Below are 24,572 nucleotides of genomic sequence, written 5' to 3'. Positions count from 1 at the left end.
TCTTTTTTTATTTTATCTTCTAAACCTACCCCCTTCCCATAAGCATTCACTATGTTAGACATTCCTTCAGACTTCTCAGTAAAGACCGAAACAAAGAAGTCATTAAGCATCTCTGCCATTTCCAAGTTTTCTGTTACTGTTTCTCCCTCCTCACTGAGCAGTGGGCCCACTCTGTCCTTGGTCTTCCTCTTGCTTCTAATGTATTGATAAAAAGTCTTCTTGTTTCCCTTTATTCCCATAGCTAGTTTCAAAGGAGTTAAACCAGTGATTAATTTTGCCCTAAGAATATAAAACAAACAGTTACAGAGCAAGCACACACTAGCTTTCCCCATTCATTCCAATGACTTGCACATTATAAGAATGCATGAGTCTGTCTCTTTCTTCTAAACTAGAGTTTGGTTTCAATCCACTTTCTGCAGTATATGGCAAGAATGGCTGTGTCTGTAGTGGAGGTGATTGAGTCAGAGGCCTTTTCTACATTATGGCTGAAACAATTCCAGTAATGAGGGTAATCAAGCACAGTTTTCTTGATCACTGAGAGCAGACTATTTCTCCTCCTATCCTCAGGAAACATTAATACATTTTGCCTATGATGATGTTTAGACATTGGCTTCCATCCAAGCTCTACATGCTGTGCAAACATTAAAAGGGCACTGTCAAGTTAAAAAAAAAATCACAACTCTGTCTGAAAATGTTGTACATGCTATTACCACTTGCAATATCTAGCTGAAAGAGATAAAAAGGAAAAAAATACATATATACTAGTTTGTTTAGTTTGTGTACATGACAGTAGTCTAGTCAATTTCAGTCTCCCCCCGTATAGTCAGTCTCCCTTATTTATGCCAGTTTCATACAGTAATGGGGAAATAAATTAAAGGAAAATGTTATTATAAAAACAAAAATAGACAGTGACTCAGGAGCAGGTGCCACATCTCAAGCTATTTTTAATTCAGCCTTTGAAATTAATGAGATTAAGGGTTCATCTAGACTACACGTCGTATCGGCGGGTAGCGATCAATTTCTTGGGGATCGATATATCGCGTCTCATCTAGACGGAATATATCAATCCCCGAAAGCGCTCCCGTCGACTCCAGAACTCCACCAACGCGAACGGCGGTAGCGGAGTCAACGGGGGAGCCGCGGACATCAATCCCGTGTTGTGAGGACAAGAGGTAAATCTATCTAAGATACTTCAACTTCAGCTATGCTATTCACGTAGCTGAAGTTGCGTATCTTAGATCGATCCCCCCTCAGTGTAGACCAGCCCTAAGATCCCTTTAAACTTTACGAGGTCAGTCAGAATTTTGGCCTCGTTTTACTTATGGGGAAACTGAAACACAAAAAGGCTAAGTGACTTGTTCACAGTCAAACAGTGAGTCAGTGGAACTTCTAGGAATAGAACCCATGTCTCCTAATGTCCAATCCTGTGCTTTAAGCACTAAATAACCTTGTTTCACCATATTCCACCTAACCAAGATATCCTAATATCCAGCGTCCCCCATACCCACAATTCCACATTGTAATCAAATGATGTGTATTATTCATGAACTGATGACCTCTTGCACTGCTCTAGGGAAAGGTGAAAGTAAATCCAAGATACCCCACTGTCATTCCCTGAAGGGACCGGGGGTAGAGTTGTTTTCTGATCAAATCTAGTGAGATGCTTAAATTCAGCTCTCTGCATGTGACATAGATAAGCATCCTTGATCCAGGTTTGATCCATTTTGACACAACATTGTTTTCCCCAATACATCCAGCCTTGGGATTCCATGCAGCGATCCCAAAATTCAGCCATGTTCTTCAGCATTTTCAAACAAACAGTGACCTGTTTGGAGGTTCGAGCTGCAGCTTCCTTCAGTTCTGACTTTCTTGCTCAATGGTCTAAAAAGGTGAGTAAAACAGAATGGCCTGACTTCTAAAAGCATTTCTGAGGTGATGTATGAAGAAAAAACTCCCCATGCAGATTCTTGTCTTTCTAACTTGCTTAACTGAATCATGCACAGTTGATACTCTAGGGTGAGGCCAGTTCTACTATTGGTGGGATATTATTGAGATCCTCTGGAGTGACTGAAGAACTTTAAAATAGCTATGCACACTTTTAGCCGTCATTATGTGGAATTAGCCCCAACAGAATACCACATTTGTGAGCTCCAATACCTGCAAGTAAGGAAACTGTCAATCACAGCAACATTCTGGCACACAACTTAAGGCTCTCTTGTCTGTATGTTCAGCGTGGGAAAGTTTATGTTCAATGCCACGATGATGAAAGCATGCAGAGAAACAGCAATGTTCACCACTTCATGTGGCAGCTATTAAAAAATGTACCTGATATAATAATGAAGGGGTTCAAATTGCAGCTTCTTTGGTCATTCAGTGCCTGGCACCTAAAGTTTGCTGCTGTTACATAATCTCACGCCTATACTCAGCAGCTACTATTATAAACCCCACTACTTGTGGTACATAGTTGCCAAATAATGACAATCACCCCCAGGATTCAACCTGAATCAATTTGGCAAGTCCTTGAAAATTCAGATTATAGGGAGTAAGAGATTCAAAGTTAATGGGCTAGAAGTGAATTGGTTACTACTAAAAGGCAAACTGAAACGGTTTGTTTATTGGCCAAGACCCAAGTCAGTAGTTACAAGTGTCTTGCACAACTGCTAATGTAACAAGCAGCAAAGGAACCTGCTCTTCAATGCACTGCTTTACTAATTATCCAGTTCTGAGATATATTTGTCAGGAAAGCAAATACCAGGTTTCACCAGGTAAGCAAAGATTAGCCTCAGAGTTGGTTGGGCAACTCCCACCTTTTCATGTTCTCTGTATGTATATATATCTCCTCACTATATGTTCCATTCTATGCGTCCAATGAAGTGAGCTGTAGCCCACGAAAGCTTATGCTCAAATACATTTGTTAGTCTCTAAGGTCCCACAAGTACTCCTGTAATTTTTGCTGAATTTTTAAACCTTGGTAATGTCAGCAGAAAACCAAGGATTGAATAAACCACAGATTAACCTTGCTTTTCCTCCTAGAGATGGCCCGGACTAGTCAAATTTGAGGCACAGCAGGAGGACAAGAACTCTTGCACCTTTACTGTTCGTGCTCATGGAATAAAGACCACAGCAGCTCTAATAGGCACCCAATCTCAGCACCTTTCATGAGCACTAAATTCATCTAATTTCTAGTCACTGTTTGGTATTTTATGCTCATTGCAATTTTCTCTCCAGCCTCTAGTGTGAAGTTACATCATCCACACATCATCAAGAAGACAGTTTGTGATGGCTGTTGCCAGCAGCAGGAGACATGCCAATTCTGCAGTGCTAGGCAAGGTTGGACAAGGCTGCTGGCCTCCATTCCATCATTTCCAGAGCCATTTGCTGCATATTGTAGGGAGGGCTCTCAAACTGAGCTGTATGACTAATACCAGAAAGATGTTGAAGGAAGCAGTAGCAAAACATCTGGACATCGAGCTAACTGAAAGAGAGGCAGAAATGAAAACACCTCTTGGTAGATTTAATGGCAGCTCTCTAAAACACAACAAGAAAACATCTTTCCACCAGAGATGATCCAGGGCCACCCCTTATGTTGTACTGAAAAGGAGGACAGTCATCCTCTAATCCTCATTGTTCCTTCCAGTTCTCTCAACCTGAAGATATGCCCACATGTCCTGGTCTCATTATTCTCTTTAGCATCTTCACCCGCCACCACAGGAACTTGGTGAGACAGGACCTCAACTACTGGTTTCCAATTCAATGGCTGAATCAGTAACAAGGGACAGGTTGCATGAGGGAAAATGAATCAGGTCCCAGGATGTGGTGGAGAGGTAGGTCAGGGTGGACTTGCACTAGACTGCATTCTTCCTGGTCGCAGCTGCCAAAGAAACCTCAGATGTTTAGATCAGCATCTTCTATTGACTGTGGGGACAAGCCATTCTCTGCAACTCAATATCTCCTTTTTATTAATATCTCCCTTTCAAAATATAGAAATAAAAACCCCTAGCCATTTCCCAGACAACATCCACCTGGCAACAAATAGGCTAGCTAACCACAGCTTGGGTCTTTTCACTTACGCACATACCACTACTCTCCCTTCCTGTAATCCTTAATCCAGGTTCTCATTCATTTTTGCATCCCCAATTGTGCAGGAGCCCAGAAGATCTTCTAAAGACTGCAGTCTTAGTTTTATGACCAAACACTTTTTAGGACACACCACCTTCATTCAGTCCAACAGCTCTAACTGATGAAAAGCTCATGAAAGAGCCTCTCTGGTCTACCTCACAACCTCTCTCCTCCAATATCAGAGGCAAGGAGGAGCTACTACTATCAAACTGCTAATAAATACAGAGCAAGATTTTCAAAGATGGATGTTCAGGTGAACAATTTTGGTGGAAGAGGGATTCAGAGTTCCTTAGTGATGCTCTTAACAGCATCTAGGTCTTATGTTCCATTTCTCTGCTGGCCAGCCTCTTTCTTAAAAAAAATAAATTAAAGTAGTAGTCATGTAAGACCTATACACAGGCAAGGGACAAAAACCTACTCAATTCTATACAGATAATTGTTGGGCTATATATCTTTGTCCATCTCCTGCTTCCACTCATAGCAAAATTGTTTTCCCTATAGTCTATTCTTCAGGGCTTTGTTTAGTCTAGTTTTAAAGGTCCCAGCCAAACAAAAGAGGGACAAACTGGGCATGAGGAATGTTCCGTCATTACCCTTGGGTAAGACTATTCCATAGTTTAACAGAACTCTTAGTGTTAGCAAACATTTTCTAATACCCAGACTAAAGTCACACAACTTTGCTCAATTTCAACCCATTTACTTCTAGTCACTTTCAGAGGAACACAGCAATTGCCATACCAGATCAGCTCAGTAGTCCATCTAGTTTAATAATGCAGTATCCTATCTCCAACAGTGGCCAGCAGCAGATGCTTCCATGTAGGGTACAAGAACCCTGAAGTTGCAAGTTATGGAGTATCCTGCCCATAGGGAAAAAAATCACCCTCCGCTTCCTTTGTAGTGTGGTTTATGCCCCAACTCATGAAAGGTTTCTATCCCTTCCAAACATAAAAAAAACAAAAAAAAACACTTTATTATAGTAATTCTGAATGTTCTCAATTTCCAAATAAATACACAATCCTGGTTTGAGTCCTAGTAACTTTTTGACCTGAGTGGTATTTTATGGCAAGGAGTTCCACTGTTAACAGTGCACTGCGTAAAGGATAATGTATTTCCTTTTATCAGTTTTCAACTTCCTGCCTTTCAATCTCAATTAATGCTCCATTGTTCTTGTTTTGTGAGAAATGGTGAACAGAAGGGTCCAATCTACTTTCTGTGTAGCATTCACTATTTTGTATGACAACTTATTACATCCTCTGTTACTCATCTCTTCATAGAATCATAGACTTTAAGGTCAGAAGGGACCATTATGATAGTCTAGTCTGACCTCCTGCACAACGCAGGCCACAGAATCTCACCCATCCACTCCTGTATCAAATCCCTAACCTATGTCTGAGCTACTGAAGTCCTCACATCATGGTTTAAAGACTTCAAGGTGCAGAAAATCCTCCAGCAAGTGACACCATGCCCCACGCTGCAGAGGAAGGCTAAAACCCACCAGGGCCTCTGCCAATCTTCCCTGGGGGAAAATTACTTCCTGACCCCCACCAGTCCTAGTCTTCTTAATCTCATCATATGTAAGTTTTTTTCTTGTTGCTGATCATTTTTCTCTGCACTTCTGCTGTTTCTGCCAGATTTTTGAGACAGGACGACTACAACTGCACACAAGCAGAGTGAAAATGTGCCACTCATTATACAAAATAACATGCTAAAAGTATTTTTTTTTAAAGTTGCAACCTTCATTCTGGCACTTCCTAACTTGTGGGTTCTTGACTTTTCAAATGTAATGTCTTAAGTTTTTAACAAAGAAAAATGCAAACAAATGCCATTAAATACAATTGTAACCACCACCTTCCCCACACCATGCATTGTTAGCAGCATTTGAACCCTACACCTCCAGCCCTGCAATAGACATCTATGATTTGCGCTAAAATAATATGAGCTGGCAGCAGCAGTAGGTCATTATCCTCTGTGGACCAGTCACTTGAGAAGAAACAGTGGATTGTATCTGCAGGGAGTTAGAACACAAGAATGGCTATACTGGGTTAATCTAGCTCAGTATCTTTTCCTCTGACAGTGGCTGATGCTAGATATTTCAGAGGCAATTAACAGAACCGGGCAATTATTGAGTGATCCATCCCCCTGCCATCCAGGCCCAGCTTCTAACAGTCAGAGGCCTATGGACATCCAGAGCATGGGGTTGTGTTCCTGACCATCTTGGCTAATAGTCATTGAAGGACCTATCCATGAACTTATCTAATTCTTTTTTGAACCTAGTTATACTTTTGACCTTCCCAAAAACCCCTGGCAATGACATCCACAGGTTGACTGTGTGTTGTGTGAAGAAATACTTCCTTTTGTTTAGTTTTAAACCCGATGCCTATTAATTTCATCGGACAACTCCTGCTTCCTGTGTTATACGAGGGGGTAAATAACACTTCCTTATTCCCTTTCTCCATACCACTCATGATTTTATAGATTTCTATCACATCCTCCCTTAACTGTCACTTTTCCAAACTGGACAGTCCCAGTCTTTTTAATCTCTCCTCACAGAGAAGCTGTTCCATATCCCTAATCATTTTTGTTGGCTTTCAAAAAAGATATTACAATAGAAAAAGTACAGAGTGGCAGGGAAAACAGAACTGCATACAGTATTCAAGGTACAACCGTACCATGGATTCATATAGTGGAATTACCTATCCTTTTCCAAATGGTTCCTAACATTGTGTGGTGGCAGTCAAACTAACACTGGTTGGATGTTTTCAGAGAACTGTCAACAATGACTCTTAGATCTCTTTTCTGAGTCATAACAGCTAATTTAGACCTCATCATTTCATAGTTATTGTTACTATTAGGCTTTCCAATGTACATTATTTTGCATTTATCAACGCTGAATTTCATCTATCATTTTGTCACCTAGTCTTATGAAATCCCTTTTTAACTCTCACGGTCTGCTATAGATTTCACCATCTTGAGTAATTTTGAATCTGCAAATTTTGCCACTTCACAGTTTACCCCTTTTTCCAGATCATTTATGAATATGTTGAACAGCACTGGGCCCAGTACAGACCCTGGGGGGACCCCGCTATTTACCTCTCTCCATTCTAAAATCTGATCACTTATTCCTACCCCTATCTATCTTATCTTTTAATCAGTTACTGATCCATGAGCAGACCTCCCCTCTGATACCATGACTGCTCCCTTTGATTAAGAGCCTTTAGTGAGGGACCTTGTCAAAGACATTCTGAAAATTCAAGTACCCTAATATGACTGGATCACCCTTGCCCATGTTTGTTTGACCCCCTCAAAGAATTCTAAGAGACTGGTGAGGCATGATTTCGCTTTACAAAAGCTACGTTGGCTCTTCCCCAACATATCATGTTCACCTGTGTCTCTGATAATTCTGTTCCTTACTACAATTCCAAGCAATTTGCCTGGTACTGAAGTTAGGCTTTCCAGCCTGTAATTGCCAGGATCACCTCCGTACCCATTTTTTCAGAACTGTCATTACATTAGTTATCCTCCAGTCATCTGGTACAGAGGATGATTTAAGGGATAGGTTACATACCAGTTAGTAGTTCTATAATTTTGTATTTCAGTCCATTCAGAACTCTTGGGTGAGTACCATCTAGTCCTGGTGAACTGTTACTGTTTTATTTATCAGTTTGTTCCAAAAGCACCTCTATTAACACCTCAATCTGGGACAGTTCCTCAGATTTGTCACCTACATTGTATGGCTCCAGTGTAGGAATCTCCCTCACATCCTCCGCAGAGAAGACCAATGCAAATAATTCATTTTGTTTCTCTGCAACGGTCTTGTCTTCCTTGAGTGCTCCTTTAGCACCTCTATCATTCAGTGGGATCCCACTGATTGTTTGACAGGCTTCCTGCTTCTGACATACTTAAAAAAAAAAAAATTGTTTCTTTTGGTAGCTACTCTTCAAATTCTTGGTTGGCTTGCCTAATTATATTTTTAAACTTGACATGCCAGAGTTTACAGAATCACATAATCACAGACTTTAAGGTCAGAAGGGACCATTATGATCATCTGGTCTGACCTCCTGCACAATGTAGGCTACAGAATCTCACCCACCCACTCCTGTATCAAACCTGTGAGCCACTGAAGTCCTCAAATCATGGTTTAAAGACTTCAAGGTGCAGAGAATCTTCCAGTAAGTGACCTGTGACCTGTGCCCCACGCTGCAAAGGAAGGTGAAAAACCCCCAGGGCCTCTGCCATTCTGCCCTGGAGGAAAATTCCTTCCCGACTCCAAATATGATGATCAGCTAAACCCCTGAGCATGTGGACAAGACTCACCAGCCAGACACTCAGGAAAGAATTCTCTGTAGTAACTTAGATCCCACTCCATCTAACATCCCTGCATTAGCTTTATTCATGGCCATATCACATTGGCAGCTCATAATCATCCTGTGATCAACCAATACTCCAAGGTCCTTCTCCTCCTCCTGTTCCTTCCAACTGATGCGTCCCCAGCTTATAACAATAATTCTTGTTATTAATCCCTAAATGCATTACCTTGCACTTTTCACTATTAAATTTCATCCTATTACTATTACTCCAGTTTACGAGGTCATCCAGATCTTCATGTATGATATCCCGGTCATTCTCTGTATTGACAATACCATCTTTGTGTCATCCGCAAACTTTATTAGCACATTCCCACTTTGTGTGTCAAGGTCAGTAATAAAAAGATTAAATAAGATTGGACCCAAAACTGATCCCTGAGGAATTCCACTAGTAACCTCCCTCCACCCTGACAGTTCACCTTTCAGTACGACTCGTTGTAGTCTCTCCTTTAACCAGTTCCTTATCCACCTTTGAATTTTCATATTGATCCCCATCTTTTCCAATTTAGCTAATAATTCCTCACGTGGAACCGTATCGAATGCCTTACTGATATCCAGGTAAATTAGATCCACTGCGTTTCCTTTGTCTAAAAAATCTGGTACCTTCTCAAAGAAGGAGATCAGGTTGGTTGGCATGATCTACCTTTTGTAAAACAATGTTGTAATTTGTCCCAATTACCGTTGACCTCAATGTCCTTAACTTCTTTCTCCTTCAAAATTTTTTCCAAGATAATCCCTAAATGCATGACCTTGCACTTTTCACTATTAAATTTCATCCTATTACTATTACTCCAGTTTACAAGGTCATCCAGATCTTCCTGTATGATATCCCGGTCCTTCTCTGTATTGGCAATACCTCCCAGCTTTGTGTCATCCGCAAAACTTTATTAGCACATTCCCACTTTTTTGTGCCAAGGTCAGTAATAAAAAGATAAATAAGATTGGTCCCAAAACTGATCCCTGAGGAACTCCACTAGTAACCTCCCTCCAGCCTGACAGTTCACCTTTCAGTACGACCATTGTAGTCTCCCCTTTAACCAGTTCCTTATCCCACCTTTCAATTTTCATATTGATCCCCATCTTTTCCAATTTAACTAATAATTCCCCATGTGGAACCGTATCAAATGCCTTACTGAAATTGAGGTAAATTAGATCCACTGCTGCATTTCCTTTGTCTAAAAAATCTGTTACCTTCTCAAAGAAGAGATCAGGTTGGTTTGGCACGATCTACCTTTTGTAAAACCATGTTGTATTTTTGTCCCAATTACCATGACCTCAATGTCCTTGACTACTTTTTCCTTCAAAATTTTTTCCAAGACCTTGCATACTACAGATGTCAAACTGACAGGCCTGTAGTTGCCCCGGATCACTTTTCCTCCCTTTCTTAAAGATAGGAACTATGTTAGCAATTCTCCAGTCATACGGTACAACCCCTGAGTTTACAGATTCATTAAAAATTCTTGCTAATGGGCTTGCAATTTCATGTGCCAGTTCCTTTAATATTCTTGGATGAAGATTATCTGGGCCCCCTGATTTAGTCCCATTAAGGCTGTTGAAGTTTGGCTTCTACCTCGGATGTGGTAATATCTACCTCCATATCCTCATTCCATTTGTCATCCTACCATTATCCCTAAGCTCCTCATTAGCTCTCATTAAAGACTGAGGCAAAGTATTTGTTTAGATATTGGGCCATGCCTAGATTATCCTTAACCTCCACTCCATCCTCAGTGTTTAGCAGTCCCACTTCTTCTTTCTTTTGTTTTCTCTTATTTATATGGCTATAGAACCTTTTACTACTGGTTTTAATTCTCTTTGCAAGGTCCAACTCCACATGGCTTTTGGCCTTTCTCACTTTATCCCTACATGTTCCGACCTCAGTAAGGTAGCTTTCCTTGCTGATCACTCCCATCTTCTACTCCTTGTAGGCTTTTTCTGCTTTTTCTTAATCACCTCTCTGAGAAGCTTGCTCCTCCAGCTTGATCTACAACTCCTGCCTATGATTTTTTTCCCCTTTCTTGGGATGCAGGCTTCTGGTAGTTTCTGAAACTCTGACTTGAAGTAATTCCAGGCCTCCTCCACCTTTAGATCCCCAAGTTCTTCAGTCCAATCCACTTCCCTAACTAAATTTCCTTAATTTTTTTAAGTTACCCCTTTTGAAATCAAAAACCTTAGTCACAGATCTATTTTTGTTTATCCTTCCATTTAGTTTAAACTGAATTAGCTCACCTCATTGGGGGTGGGATAGCTCAGTGGTTTGAGCATTGCCCTGCTAAAGCCAGGGTTGTGAGTTCAGTCCTTGAGGGGGCCATTTGGGAATTGGGGTAAAAATTGGGGATTGGTCCTGCTTTGAGCAGGGGGTTGGACTACATGACCTTCTGATGTCTGTTCCAACCCTGATATCTTATGATTGCTCGAATCAAGGTTGTCCCCTACAACCATTTCTTCTAAGAGGTCCTCACTACTCACCAAAACCAAATCTAAAATGGCATCCCCTCTTGTTGGTTCAGCAACTGTTTGGTGAAGAAATCCATCAGCTATCACATCTAGGAAAATCTGAGCCCTATTATTACTAGCACTTGTCCTCCAGTCTATATCTGAGAAGTTAAAGTCTCCCATGATCACACAATTCCTATTAATATTTACTTCATTAAAAACATTTTAAAAGTCTCTATCCATATCTAAATCAGATCCCGATGGTCTACAGCACACCCCAAACACTATCTCAGGGGAGGCTCTAGTAGCTTTCTTCCCCAATGTGATTTTTGCTCAGACAGACTCTGTCTTATCCATTCCATCCCTTCTTATTTCTTTACAGTCTACCTCATCACTGATATACAATGCTACTCCACCACCTTTGCCTTTATTTCTGTCTTTCCTAAACAGCACATACCCTTCAGTACCTGTACTCCAGTCATGACTACTATTCCACCATGTTTCTGTTATCCCTATAATATCCAGTTTAACTTCCTGCACCAGTGACTCTAGTTCCTCCATTTTGTTACCTAGACTCCTCACATTGGTGTACAAACATCTTAATTCTTGCTGTTTGACTTCGCTCACATTCTTTACCCAATTAGGCCCAGACATTCTATCACTAGTATCACCTATTAGAGTGGTATCTACACTACTCTTCCTCCTCACGTCCATTCTCCTACCCAATGCTGTATCCTTTCTTTCTTCATTTTCTTCCCTCTCAATGTTAAAATCCGGCGTGGAGATGACCTGGACATCTCCCAACCATCTCCCCCCAATTCCTAGCCTCCATCTTAGAAGCTATTTCCCTCCCTACTCAGGTGAAGTCCATCCTGAGAGAACAGTCCTCCGTCCACGAATGCCTCCCAGTGGCCATACATCCCAAAGCCCTCCTTATAGCACCACTGCCTGAGCCAACCGTTGATCATCATAATCTTGTCGCACCTTTGTTGCCCTTCTCTAGGAACAGGCAGAATCCCACTGAAGATCACCTGAGCCTCAATTTTCTTAAGCATCTTCCCCAGCCTGGCAGTATCCCTTGATATGTTCCAGCAAGAATCTAGTCATATCATTTGTTCCCACATGAAGGACAACCAGCGGATTCTTTCCCACTCCCGTTAGGATCCTCTTCAGCCTCAGGTCCACATCCCGTATCTTACCACCAGCAGAGAGCACACCCTTCTGTTCTCTGGATCAGCTCTGGGTATAGGCTTGTCTATTCTTCTCAGTAAGGAGTTTCCAATCACGTAGACCTGCCTTTTCCTTGTGACGGTGCGATTCTCCAGTCTATCCTGTTCCCTCTGGCTGCAAGTCCTCTTGATTCCTACTCACCCTTGCAATCCTCCGCAATCCATCCCATATCCTCTTGGGGCTCATGTCTGGTGTTATCTCCATTGACTCTTTCCCTCTTCTTATAAGGCTAGCTGCTCTTTTCTTCTTCCTTCCCTCTCATTTTTATTTTCCTCAGTAAGATTTTACTTCCAATTTTTAAAGAACACCTTTTTGCCCCAATTCTTTTACTCTATTGTTTAGTCACCGTGGCTTTTTTTTAAAACCCTCTTACTATTTTTTTTAATTATTATTTTGGGGTATACATTTAATTCGAGCCTCTATTACGGTGTTTTTAATAAGTTTCCATGAAACTTGCAGGCATTTCACTCTTGTGACTGTTCCTTTTAATTTCCATTTAAAGACCTTCCTCATTTTTGTGTAGTTCCCCTTTCGTTAAATGATACTTTGGTAGCCTTCACTAGTATTTTCTATCCAACAAGGATGTTAAATTTGATTACATTATGGTTGCAAGTAGTGAGCAGTTCAGCTACATTCACCTCTTGGATCAGATCGTGCGCGCCACTCAGGACTAAATCAAGAATTGCTTCCCCACTCCTTGTGGGTTTCAAGACTAGCTGTTTCAAGAAGCAGTCATTAATGGTATCGAGAAATGTTATCTCTGCATCCATTGTGAGGTGGCATGTACCCAGTCAATAGGATGACAGTCGAAATCCCCATTATTGAGTTTTCTATTTTTGTATCCTCTCCATTCTCCCTGAGCATTTCACAATTACCATCACCATCTTGGTCAGTAGTATATTTCTACTGCTATGCTGTTATTAAAGCATGGAATTTCTATCCATAGAGATTCTATGGTATAATTTGGGTCATTTAAGATTTTTACTCTATTTGACTATGCTGTCTTTCACATATTGTCCTGTTCCCCCCCCTGCACAACCTACTCTGTCATTCTTATACATTTTACCGGTATTACCATGTCCATGTCCCATTGATATCACCATTCCACCAAGTTTCTGTGGTGCCTATTATATCAATAGCCTCATTTAACACCAGGCACTCAAGTTCACCTATGTGAATATTTGGACTTCTAGCAGTTGTATATGAGCACTTACAAAATTTGTATATATTTAGTTGCCTGCTTTCATGTGATCTAATTGAACAGGACTCTCATTTGACTGTTTCTCTTCAACTCCTACCTGTACACTTTATCAACTTCTATCCTCTCCTCTTTACTAGGATATAGAGTTGCCCCATTTTACAGATAGTGTAGCTAGGCACACAGCACGAGCAGATTCTCTCTCAGAGGCAGTGAGATAAAATGAATGAGCTTGGGTCTGCCATATTAAAGATGTGGATTCCATTCAAGGCTGCCAGAGTGACCTTCTGCAGCTTCTTAGTGGAGTATGATGCCTTGTTCAATAATAGTTCTGTGCCCTTCACAACCCTGTACACCAGTTGGTATGAGAGATGAGGACAGAACACATTTATACTGGATCTATTCCAGTGCACCTTCCCTTAAGCCAAAAGGTATTTTGATGGGGATGGATAGAAAGAGGCAAAAGCAATAGTGGAAGACAACAGATTCACTTTGCCTGTCCCCCATCTGGAGATTTGGTTCTGTATATAGGTGCAACCACAGGGAGGGAAAAAGCCTGCAAGGCAGGGAGAAGAAACCACTAGGAGGGAGAATGTGGTTCAACAAAAGACAAAAATGAGGAGAAAGGAAGAGGAAGGCTAGACATACAAGGCTAGCCCAAAGAAAATTTCTCTTCCCACCCTTCCAGCACATTTTATACCACTCCTTTAAAGAAATAAAAATCTTATTCAGGGTATTTTGCATCACCAAGGAGAAACAAAGTAAAAATGTTAAAAAGTGGGGGACAGAACATGTTTCCCACTCTGTCCATCCTTTCCAGCAGTGTGCCTATGGTTCTGTGTAGTTGCCTTAGCCCGGCACAGAGACAGTGGAGAGGCATGCTCAGTGGAGATGAAAGCAGCAAAGAGTCCTATGGCACCTTATAGACTAACAGACGTTTTGGAGCATGAGCTTTCGTGGGTGATTACCCACTTCGTCCGATGCAACGGATGCATTCTCTCTCTACTCAGTGGAGATAGAATGTTCTGAAATTTTAGCAGTAAGACTCATAAATGCTGTGGAGTAACACAGCTTTCATAACATGTTAATCAACAACTTAAAACTCCCAAATCTGAACAGACTTCACGGGGAAAACACAGAACACCTCTTTGACCACAGGACCATCTCCTTGACCACTTTCACATTCCTCATACAAATCTCGGAGCATTAGAAATCTTAAAGGTTGGAAAGATTTTGATAATGGGATCTCCTGGACAACTTTACGTAAGTGTCACTATTGCTCCTCTTGTAATAGTGCCATTGTATTTTCGATATTATTTTACAACCCATTCCTTATACATCCAAACATCTTGTTTTCCGTTTGATCACTGTGGAAGAGGTATTCATTGATTGTCCACAATACCAACAACTTTTCCCCAAACTGTTACAGGTAATTCAGAACCCACTAAGGTGTAGCAGTAGTTCAAATTATTTTGATGTGCATTACTTCACATTTGTCAACACTGAATTTCATCCATTCACCTAATTTTTTTTGTTTTTTAAGTCCTGTCTTCTTCAGTCTTGACTAACCTAAATAGCTGTGCATTGTTGAAATTTTATTTCCTGACCACTCACTACTTCTTCCAGATACCTTTACATTTTGGTGTTTACACTCATCATATTTGAAGGGGACACACTTTAGTCATCTTTTAATTAAGCTAGAGATATTCAACTATTTTAATTGCAATATAAATCAATCCTTCCAACCCCATGACTACTCATATTATTCTTCTCTGAAATTCCCTTTCAGTTTGCTTGCTTGTTTGGCTATCTAGGTTGAGTTCAGAACCCAACCTGCGGAGAGATATTGATGTGTTACCCTCACAGCTTCCCCTAAACACAAGTAATCAATTTACAAAGCCACACAAAATTAAATGAAGTCAATTCTCTTTAACCCAGCAATCCTGGAGGTAGTTAACCTTGTATTAGTTCATTATTGTCTCTTGGAGAGAACCCCCTCATAAAGTAAGGCTGGGTTGCCAAAGCATGACCCCATGGCTCTAAAACAGACTTGCTCCCCTCATTCAGCAGAGGGAGAACAAAGCTTATCCAACTGCCAGTCAACAATTTCTATTTGATGATCAAGTACCAAGAGCAATGCATTTATATGAAATATTAAATTTAGATTAGGTGTCCTGATCCTGGCATATGTGCACTACATTGTCACGAAGGTTAGCCACCTCTGCATTACAATTTGCATGTCAGATCCCCTCCCCAGCCCACATTCCAACCTTGTCCTAATCCTCACCCAGGTTTCCATGCTCAATGGTCAGTACCACTTCATCCATCACCAAGGCCCGAAAGTCTAGTTCCTCTTCACAGCACTTGGCCTTGAGCGCCCTCAGGATCTCCTGTTGAGGGTAGTCTTCCCTGATACGACGATCTGTTAAGAACCACAGCCTGGGAGCAACTGAGCTGCACATCTTGTTTGACTAGTCTTGTAACCTCTGGGATCTCCTTTTAATGGAACTCTAGGTAAGGGAGAAGATAAGAAATCATAGTACAAACGTTTCTGTCCACATGCTTCCCACCACCCCTCAAATCTCTTCCCTGTACACACAGCTCTGTCCTTGGTTCAGAGGGGAGGAAAAAAAAAATATCTATATAGCATGTCCTATCCAAGGATCTCAAGGACACAGTTAATGTCTTATAAACATTAATTAAGCTTCACATCTCCCTTGTGAGGACATTCAGTCTTATCCCAATTTATTGATGGAAAAACTGAAGCATACAGACATGAAGTAACCTGCCCAAGGCAATTCACCAAGCCTGTGTCAGAATCAGGACTCAGGTCTGAGTCCCAGCTCTGTTCCTTAGTCACAAGGCCATCCTTCCTCATACACAGAAAATATCAGCAGATTCCAACCCATTCCCACAAATGCTGTAAAGTACTGAATTTGAACATTGTTGGTGGAGATGATCCTGCCAGATGACCAGTGAAGCTGTATGGATTTGCATTGTTTTTGCTCCCCATGCTTTAGCTATATAGAGGACATCAATCTCTAGTGACCTTTTATCAGCTGCCAACATCATTAAAAACTGTAAAGCAATCAAGAAAGACTGATATGCAGACTGAAAAATCCATTCCATTGGTGTCTAAGAAACCTTCCTTAATTAATATGAGGAAGCATGAGGTAAGCAGCAGAATTCACGAAAACCTGGCCTTTCATTTGTTTAAATATGAAGTTTCCTGTTCTCATGGTTGCCCAAAAAAGGAAAGAAAACAACTTCTGAATATGACCTGAAACAGGTACTACCTACCCAAGGACTTGCCTATGCTGAGATTTTCCCTGGAAACAACCATCAGTGGCCAGTAACTGGTAGACACTCAAAAGTGTAGACAGGCAAACCTGCTACTCAAAGGCTTTCCCAACCAGCAGCAGGATGAAATTAAAATTGGTCATTTTCACCTTCTATTTGGAACCCAGTGGGACAGCAAGGAAACTGTCAAGAACCATATCAATATCACAATATTGCTATTGCTTTGGAAACCCAGGAGCAGCAGCACCATCACAGGACCAGAGCTCTTTATGCAGGAGAAAGGACAAAACCAACTGCTGGGGGAGGCGAAAAACGTGGCATGGGGTAGGGGAAGTCTGGGCTTATGCCTGGGCCTCACTGGCTCACAATTCTCCAGCCCTGCCCTACTTCATCTTTCATATTAGCCTCTGGGAAGTAGGTTGTGGTTGCTTCTATGGCTAGCAGGTTACTGAAGCTCTGCTGGCAACGGACTTAACTATATATCCTCTTCCAGTGCTTAGTTCAGAAATAGCAGAACATAAGAACAAAGGAAAAGCCAAGTTCAGAAGGTTTCTAGTCAGTTTATCCTCCTTTCTGCTCCCTACAAACATCTCCTTACTATCGACAGACAGAAACCGACCGCTTACTGTCTCTCTCCTCAAAAGCATGCTATGTCCGTTAGAAATGCAGACCCATGTCATTTTAAATCCAGCCATAAAGCATTAAGTGTGTAAAGAATACAACGGACAAATGTTTTGATTTTTAAGACCATGTCAATCAGAAGCCATTACAGATTTTCAGCATGTGTTTCAAGGGACTTGTCTATACAGGGAAGTTAGTGCATGCTAAGCTAGGGTGTGAATTTAAAGCGCACTTGTTACTCCCACACTAATTCCCCATGCGGACACACTTACTGCACACTAAGAGTGCTCCCAGGCATTTTAGCTTAGTACACTTCCAAAGTGCATTATCCTAACATGCACAAAAACAGTTCGTGCAGTGAGAGTGTCCACGTAGTAAGTTAGTACAGAGTATCTAACGTGCACCAGTTACTTCATTCTTTTTCCCTACATAGATATGTCTTATGTCTCATCCCCTTGCCCCAGTATCAAAACCAGCATCAAGTTCTCTCACCTGTGCTTGTTTCCTACTCCTTCTTGCCACCAACGTGCCCCTCAACTCCTCTGCCAAGATGAATCTCTTCCCTGCACTTCCTCTTTCTCAAATCTCTGCTTCCCAACTTAACATCCCTTCACCCTTGAAAGCTGCAGACACTCAACCATCTCCTTCCTGATTATTTCAGCTCTTTCTTTCTCAAGAAGGCTGAGGCTGGCAGAGAAAAAAAACCCTGAAGAAGCTCTCATATGGAGCTGCAGCATGACCAGGAAGGAGAAAAGCCATCTAGATACTGTCACTTATATATTAAGATGATGTACACATCAGAAATGTCTTAGATATAGTTTGCAGTATTGTTTACACAAATATAGATCAGCCTTTCTAGAAATAATACTTTCTCCTTCTACACTATCTATCATCTGAAGATCTCAAAGTGGTTTATAAAATTTATAAACATTAAGACTCATATCCTTGTAAGGCAGGCAGAACATAACTTCTATGTCCCAGTCAGTAAAGTGGGGCTAAGTGGCTTGCCTAAGGCCAGAAAGTAATTCACCAGTAGAGATGGGAAACAGAACTTACAAATCCTAGCTCCCAGTCCTCTGCTCTGCTAGCACTATACTACATGATCACCACCTCTTTCACATCCTTAGTAGACCAGGCAGGGGTGTAAAGATATCTTATCACCATTATTTTAGCATTCTGATCAGAAAGACAGTCTGGACTATTCAGTTTCAAGCTCTCATTAGAACTCTTAAATTTTGACAGTGATTAGGGACATACTGAAAATATTATAATATGTTCTATTAAGGCCAGCATCTGAAGGGTCCTGCCCATATTCTCAAAAATATTCTTTCTGAGGAAAATGTGCCTCAGAGCTTGTCTACATTTAAAAGGCTGCAGCATCACCGATGCAGCTATGCTGCACTAATGCAGCTTCACTGCTATAGTGATTCAGTGAAGAAGGTATCTACACCAATGGAAGAGCTTCTCCCATCAGTGTAGGAAATCCACCTCACAGAGAGGCAGCAGCTATGTCAAGGGGAGAAGCCATCTCATCAATATAGCATTGTCTACACCAGGAACTAGGCCACTATAATTGCATATAACTCCCCTGAGCAATACAGTTATACACTGACATAAGTTACTAATGTAGACCAAGCCTCAGACAGCTACATGCAGCATCAGCTTTTAAGTAGGATACGCTTTCCAGAACTCCTCCCAGAAACTAACCCCATCCCCCTGGATCTAACAGACACACAGCCTGAGACAATGCTGGGTGTGCGTTAAACATTTTCTGCAGTGTCTATGAGAATACCAAATCCAAAACATGCATGAGGGGGAAGGGGAAACAGGAGATGTTTAAACATCTTCAGAGATCAGAAGTGGCTGAAAAGCCCTTGTACTAAAAGCCACAATGGCCAAACCGGGAACAATCTCTCAGCAGATGCTCAACCCACTTACCTGATCAAAAGTGACAACAAAAAAAACCATCAAAGACAACAGCTAAATGAATGTCAGACTACCCCTGCAATCAGGGATTGCATCTGCTTCAGAGATTAAACCAGTCACAAACCCTCCAGTGACTTGATTATGGATGGAATATAAGTGCCATCTCAACTTTTAGCTCCAGTACTGCAGTACTGCTGATGCTAGGTTTCACTCTAGCATCTCCATAACAGCTCCTTTTCTCTTCTTTTGCAGTCTTCCTCAGGGTACATCTCTACACTGGAATAAAAGACCAGAGGCTGTATCGCAGGCATTTAATTGCTGTGTAAACGTGCCCTGGTTGTTATCTTGTTCCCTGCAATCGTTTAGTGGAACACACCTATTCTGCCTCAAATCATATAAGGTTTTATTCACTAAGCATGAAGGGAAAGTAGGCAGATCAGACTGGCTGTCTTTAGGTCCTAGAAACCCAAAGTTCTCTGTTTACACTCGGAACAGGTAGGCAAAAGCTTCCTATCCCCACCAATACACCCTTGCCCTGCACATCAGGAAGTACTTCCAGGAGCAAGAGGGGAGTTCAATCTCCATGGACCACTCATTCCTTGTCTCCAGACTAGTGACAGACAACAAACGGGACAATTGTGGGTTTTTTTGTTTGTTTGTTTTTATGTGAAGAGTTTTCTTTTAGAAGATGAAAATCCAACAACTCATTTTATATTGTGCAAACTGAACAACTGTCAAACTAGTAACTCCTTTAGGTATTACTGACAAGTGGCTGAATCAGAATCAGTCATCTAAGTGAAGAAGTAAACTGTTCCATAGCCCTTTTCCTCAAAGTGCCATTATAACAAGAGCTGCTGTGACACACTTAATTTCTTCTCTGTAGGAATGCTGAATGAAATTCCAGATGTTTCACAACATTAGGACTCCATGTCATTTAGCCTCAATTATCTGGCTTGTGATCTGTGGTTACGGTATATTCCTACTGATTACAGAATGGTCTGAGGCATAAGATATTGGAGACAATCTCTCTCGTTAACTCTTTTCTAGTCTTTGGGTTAGATCCTGGTCTCAGTTACATCATGATGTATCCAAAGCGACTCCAGAGTTAATAACTGGAGAGCAGAATCTAATTTTTAATAGATCTTCAGGTCTGTCTGATCCCTGTCAGCTCAGATTTGAAGGATATAATGTTAATCAATAATGGGGGAAAAAAAAATCTGATCATCCCGAGAAGGTGGTAATCAGGAAAAAAAAAAAAAAAAAAAAAACTCACTCACCGCCCTTTACTATGTACAGCATTGCACTCTTGTTTATGATTTGTAACAAAGCACCTATGTTCTCACTGGAACATTATTGGAGAGAGGAAGGATATTTTACTTTCCACAAAATCATCATGAATTAGCTGATGCTGGACTACACTTTATACAGAACAAGTGCCTGTTCCATGATGGCAATTTCTGCAACCCTATTTCGGAAGCCACACCTTAAGACAGTGGGATCAATAGCTACAAGACTAGCAAAGGACCTTTGAGAGATTGTCATAAACAGCAGTAAGGAAGATGGTTAGCCCACGGTTGATCAGAATTATGACTCTGTCAGGGATAAGATAGGGTGGAATAGTTAGCAAAATACCATCTATCATACACTGGTGGAAAGACTGACTGAATTTTACAGTTATTGTGCAAGGGGAGCAGAGTGGTATTTGACCCCATTACAGTACCAGAACTGCTCCTTATGTCATGCTGAAAAGAGAACACTATCAAAAACAATTTTAAACTGAAGTACAAAATGCAGCTAATTCTACCTTCTGTACATAGATACCAAGGTAATCAGTGCCTAAGAAAAAACTTACAGAAATAGTTATGTAGCAAGAATATATCCAATAAGAGAGATATACACGGATAAGGACTTATTAAAAAGAAAGCTTTTGACCATTACTTAAAAATAAAATTAAAAAAAAATGCAACCCTCTCTCCTGTCACTACAGCTAAACAGGAATGCCCAGGGACAACCACAAGTAGTAGAGTCCCTTTATTACAAAAATAAGAATTGGTTGTAGTTTTTATAAGAAAGTCAAGTACAAATATGACTGCTTCCAGGGCTTTAGAGAGAACAAAAGACTACAAAAACAATGGAATCAGAAAAAAAATAAAGGCCATGGTAACCTGAACAGCAGCAGTGCAATCTGTACATCACTCCTGTATGTCATCTGCCTTCCTCATACACACATTATACAATTTAAAATCACTGCAGGCAGGTGAATCCAAAGTACACCTCTTTGAAAGCATAAGCACTGTATTCACACACCCCTCTTCGCCATCCCCTTTGGATATTTGTAGAGACCACCGCAGTCAAGAGAGGAAGGAATATGTTAAGCATATTGGTAAACAGACTGCAGAAGGGTAAAAAATAAAATCATCTTCCTTCTGCACTCCCTCCTCCAATTCCTTCCCAGTATGCCCTCTCCTGCAAATAGGCAAATACTCAATTGGATCTTCTGACTGAATCCCATACTACTTTTATCTGCTCAATCTCTTCCCTTCAACTGAGTAATCTTAAAGATACCAGCAGCCCTTCTCCACAATCCTCCACAGACACAGACATCCCCGCCCCTTTTCTTTCCTCATCTCTCCAGGCTTGCAAGTAGGTGATAACATTCTTCACCCATACATCCCAGTTTCTGATCTCCAGTGAAGAATCTATTCCCCTGCCTCACAAAGCTGATATTGGTCAACATTAACTCCCCCCATCACTTGATCTGTAAACATGTTACATCCATCTTCTTTCTCTCATAAACTCAGCTATTACACTCCCCATTGCTTTCTCTGAGGCCAGCATGCCTCTGTCCTTATCCCCCTCTCCCGCAGAGTGGGTGTGTGATATAAACCCCTTTTCTGATCCATGTACATAGCCACTTCTCTCAGATCCCTTCCCCCACCCTGCTCTCAATCTCTGTGCATGCCTCTCTTGTAGCAGTGGGGGAGGGGAAAAAAGCATTGAATGAATGAATGTGGTATGACTTACCAGAGGTTTGGGGAGCAAGGGGTAAGAGATGAAGGGATGTCAAGGACGGGTGCTTCTTTTGGTGCCCCCAGTAACTGGTGCTTCAGTCCTGGCTCTCTCAGTGAGGTGAAGGCTTGCTGGTACCCTTGGTGCCCCCTGAGAAGAGGGTGCTGATGAACTCCTTTCAGGGCCTCTCTGATCTGCACTCGAAGGGAGGGAGCAGAGTCCTGCTGGAGCCCCCAAGGCCAGGAAAGGAGCGATGAGGATTATGTTCTCCTGATACTACAATGGGTGATGCCTGGCTTGTGCCCCCAGGGACCAAGGTGTGTTGAGGAAGAGAGTGGGGGATATTAGAAGTGATTCCCAGCTCCTCCCCACCCTCGGGGGATAGGAGGGTGGGGAAGAGAAGTGAGGATACTGATGTAGAGCTGTGGCAGCCTGCGCAAAATAGATTCAATCCAATAAGCCCCTCGAGTCTCTGCTTCCTCAGAACTGAACCCCTAACCGTCTGAGTCTGGAATCACCAACACCTATGGAAAGAAAGACATATTAGACATTAAAAAACTCAACCCATTAAACAGGGAATGAGATTGCAACCCAGAGAAAAGAGAATGAGACACACAAGGCACTAAGAAAAAGCAGAGCAAAAATCAGATGGATATAATTTTGGGGAGACTGTAAGTAAAACAAAATAATTTACATAAAATATATGAAATCAGAAGTCTTAAAAGGAAAAAGTCTTAAAAGACGTTACACTTGGGCAATTGTGTGTTTAATACAGATAAGTCTATCTCTGTATCTTAATACAAGCAGAAAATTCTTTGCTTTAAAAGAATAAAATTTTATTCTACACACTTTAAATATCACATTGTGAACCCAATCACGACAAAAGTGAGATTAACAGAACCATGGTTAAGGTCAGAAGCATGCTCATGCGAATGAAATCACAGCTCCCTAAAGCCCAGTGGTTTCTAAACAGAAGCAAATAACCAAAAGATAAAATCAGTTTCTAAAAGGTGTTTGCTTCCATGATGTAATACAATTATTATAAAATTAATAATTGTACAGCACGTACATCGTCCTTGGCACTATATATCACAAGTGCCTGATAGCAGAAGTTAACAATATACAATTATCTTTTTAAAAATCAAAAAGGCAACAAAAGAGAAAAAGAAACCCAGTTAAAAGGGGTTTGTTAGCAGTATGTGATACAATGCAAACATATTAAAACCATACAAAAACACCCTCGATTTTTGCATATCTTTATGTCCAAAAAGGTTTTAATATCTGTTTACACGTTGGTGCACGTGAACATACACAGACGACCACAAGCACGAGTGTGTAAATGCAGATATTAAAGTACACAAATAAATACCACACAGATACGGAATTATCGCAGCAGACATGAGTCTGGGGTGAAGGACACAGCACGATTTCAAATTTAAGCCAGAAGAAACGTGTTTTTTTTAAAGACACAAACCTGGCCGCTGCTTCAGTCCTCCCGGGCAGGATTGTGTGTGATGGTTAGAAAGTTGGGGATGGAGGGTTTAAAATTCTTCCCTTCTCCGCCAGGGACAGTGTAAAATATACATATGGGACCCAACTAAACCAGTGGAAACCAGGGGGGGATGGCGAGACAAGAGGGATAATCCCGAGAAAACTGGCCACTAATTAACCCACCCACAGAAAAGGAGGCTCCCGACCATTCCCCCCCCGCAATAGCTATCCACGGCAACCCCCCCACTTATTCATGCTAATTAGGGCAGCTAATCAATCCCCTCAAACATCCCCCATCTGGTAAGCAGTTGAGCTCCCCGCCACACACGCCCCTGGTCTTCACACTCGCTGTACCCGGGCTGAAAACAACAACCGCCCCCCAAGAGCCCCCCGGCCCAGCCCGCACTCCGGGCTGGGGGGCGGCGCGGGGGCCAGGCTGCTGGAGGGGACCCGCTGGAGACTCCCCCCGCCCCCCGCGAGCAGGATTCGCTCGGCGACGCTGGATGAGGGGGTGACGGTCGCCCCTGCCCTCGGCCGCGGCCCCCGCCCCCTCTGACGGGGAGAGGAGGCAGCCCGGACTCGGCTGTTCCCTGATGCGCCCCCCCTCCCCTTGCTGCGGATGCTCCACTCGCAGAGCCGCCGCCGCCTCTTGCGCCTGCTGCCGCCCGACTGAGCCGGCCCGGGGGAGTGCGCGAGGCCCCGAGCGCTGACATACAAAAAGGGTGGCCGCCGGGCGAGCACGCGCACTGGGCAGAATCCCCCTCCGGCGCAGCAGCGACTTGCTGCTGCCTCAGGTTGCGCGAGACGCGCAGAGGGGCCCGCCCCCCTCTTCCAGCCCGCGCTGCCTCAAACAGCCCACGCGCCAAAGTGCGCCAGGGCAA

The 24,572-nt window shown here is 42.1% G+C and overlaps 1 protein-coding gene across 9 annotated transcripts in view; it reads right to left on the bottom strand.

Moving 5' to 3' along the window:
• RIMKLB (ribosomal modification protein rimK like family member B) overlaps positions 1-24,172 on the bottom strand; it is an 86,393-nt gene extending 62,221 nt beyond the window's left edge. For 8 of the 9 annotated variants that reach the window (XR_012656830.1, XR_012656820.1, XR_012656821.1 and 5 more), the window contains exons 1-3: positions 23,675-24,171; positions 22,216-22,724; positions 15,632-15,854 (exon numbers count right to left, since the gene is read on the bottom strand). Coding sequence is in view for 1 of the 9 variants with exons in the window: in XM_032778719.2 (XP_032634610.1) it covers positions 15,632-15,806 (175 nt within the window). In the remaining 8 variants the exon portion in view is untranslated. Of the gene's footprint in view, positions 1-15,631; positions 15,855-22,215; positions 22,725-23,674 lie in introns of all 9 variants that reach the window. The other variant, XM_032778719.2, reaches the window with a different exon arrangement.
• Between the last annotated feature and the right edge of the window lie 400 nt (positions 24,173-24,572).

The sequence above is a fragment of the Chelonoidis abingdonii genome, chromosome 1, assembly GCF_003597395.2.
Source record: "Chelonoidis abingdonii isolate Lonesome George chromosome 1, CheloAbing_2.0, whole genome shotgun sequence".
NCBI classification, from domain to species: domain Eukaryota; kingdom Metazoa; phylum Chordata; order Testudines; family Testudinidae; genus Chelonoidis; species Chelonoidis abingdonii.
The sequence above is the reverse complement of the archived record's forward strand: the minus strand, read 5'-3'. Positions and strand labels throughout refer to the sequence as shown.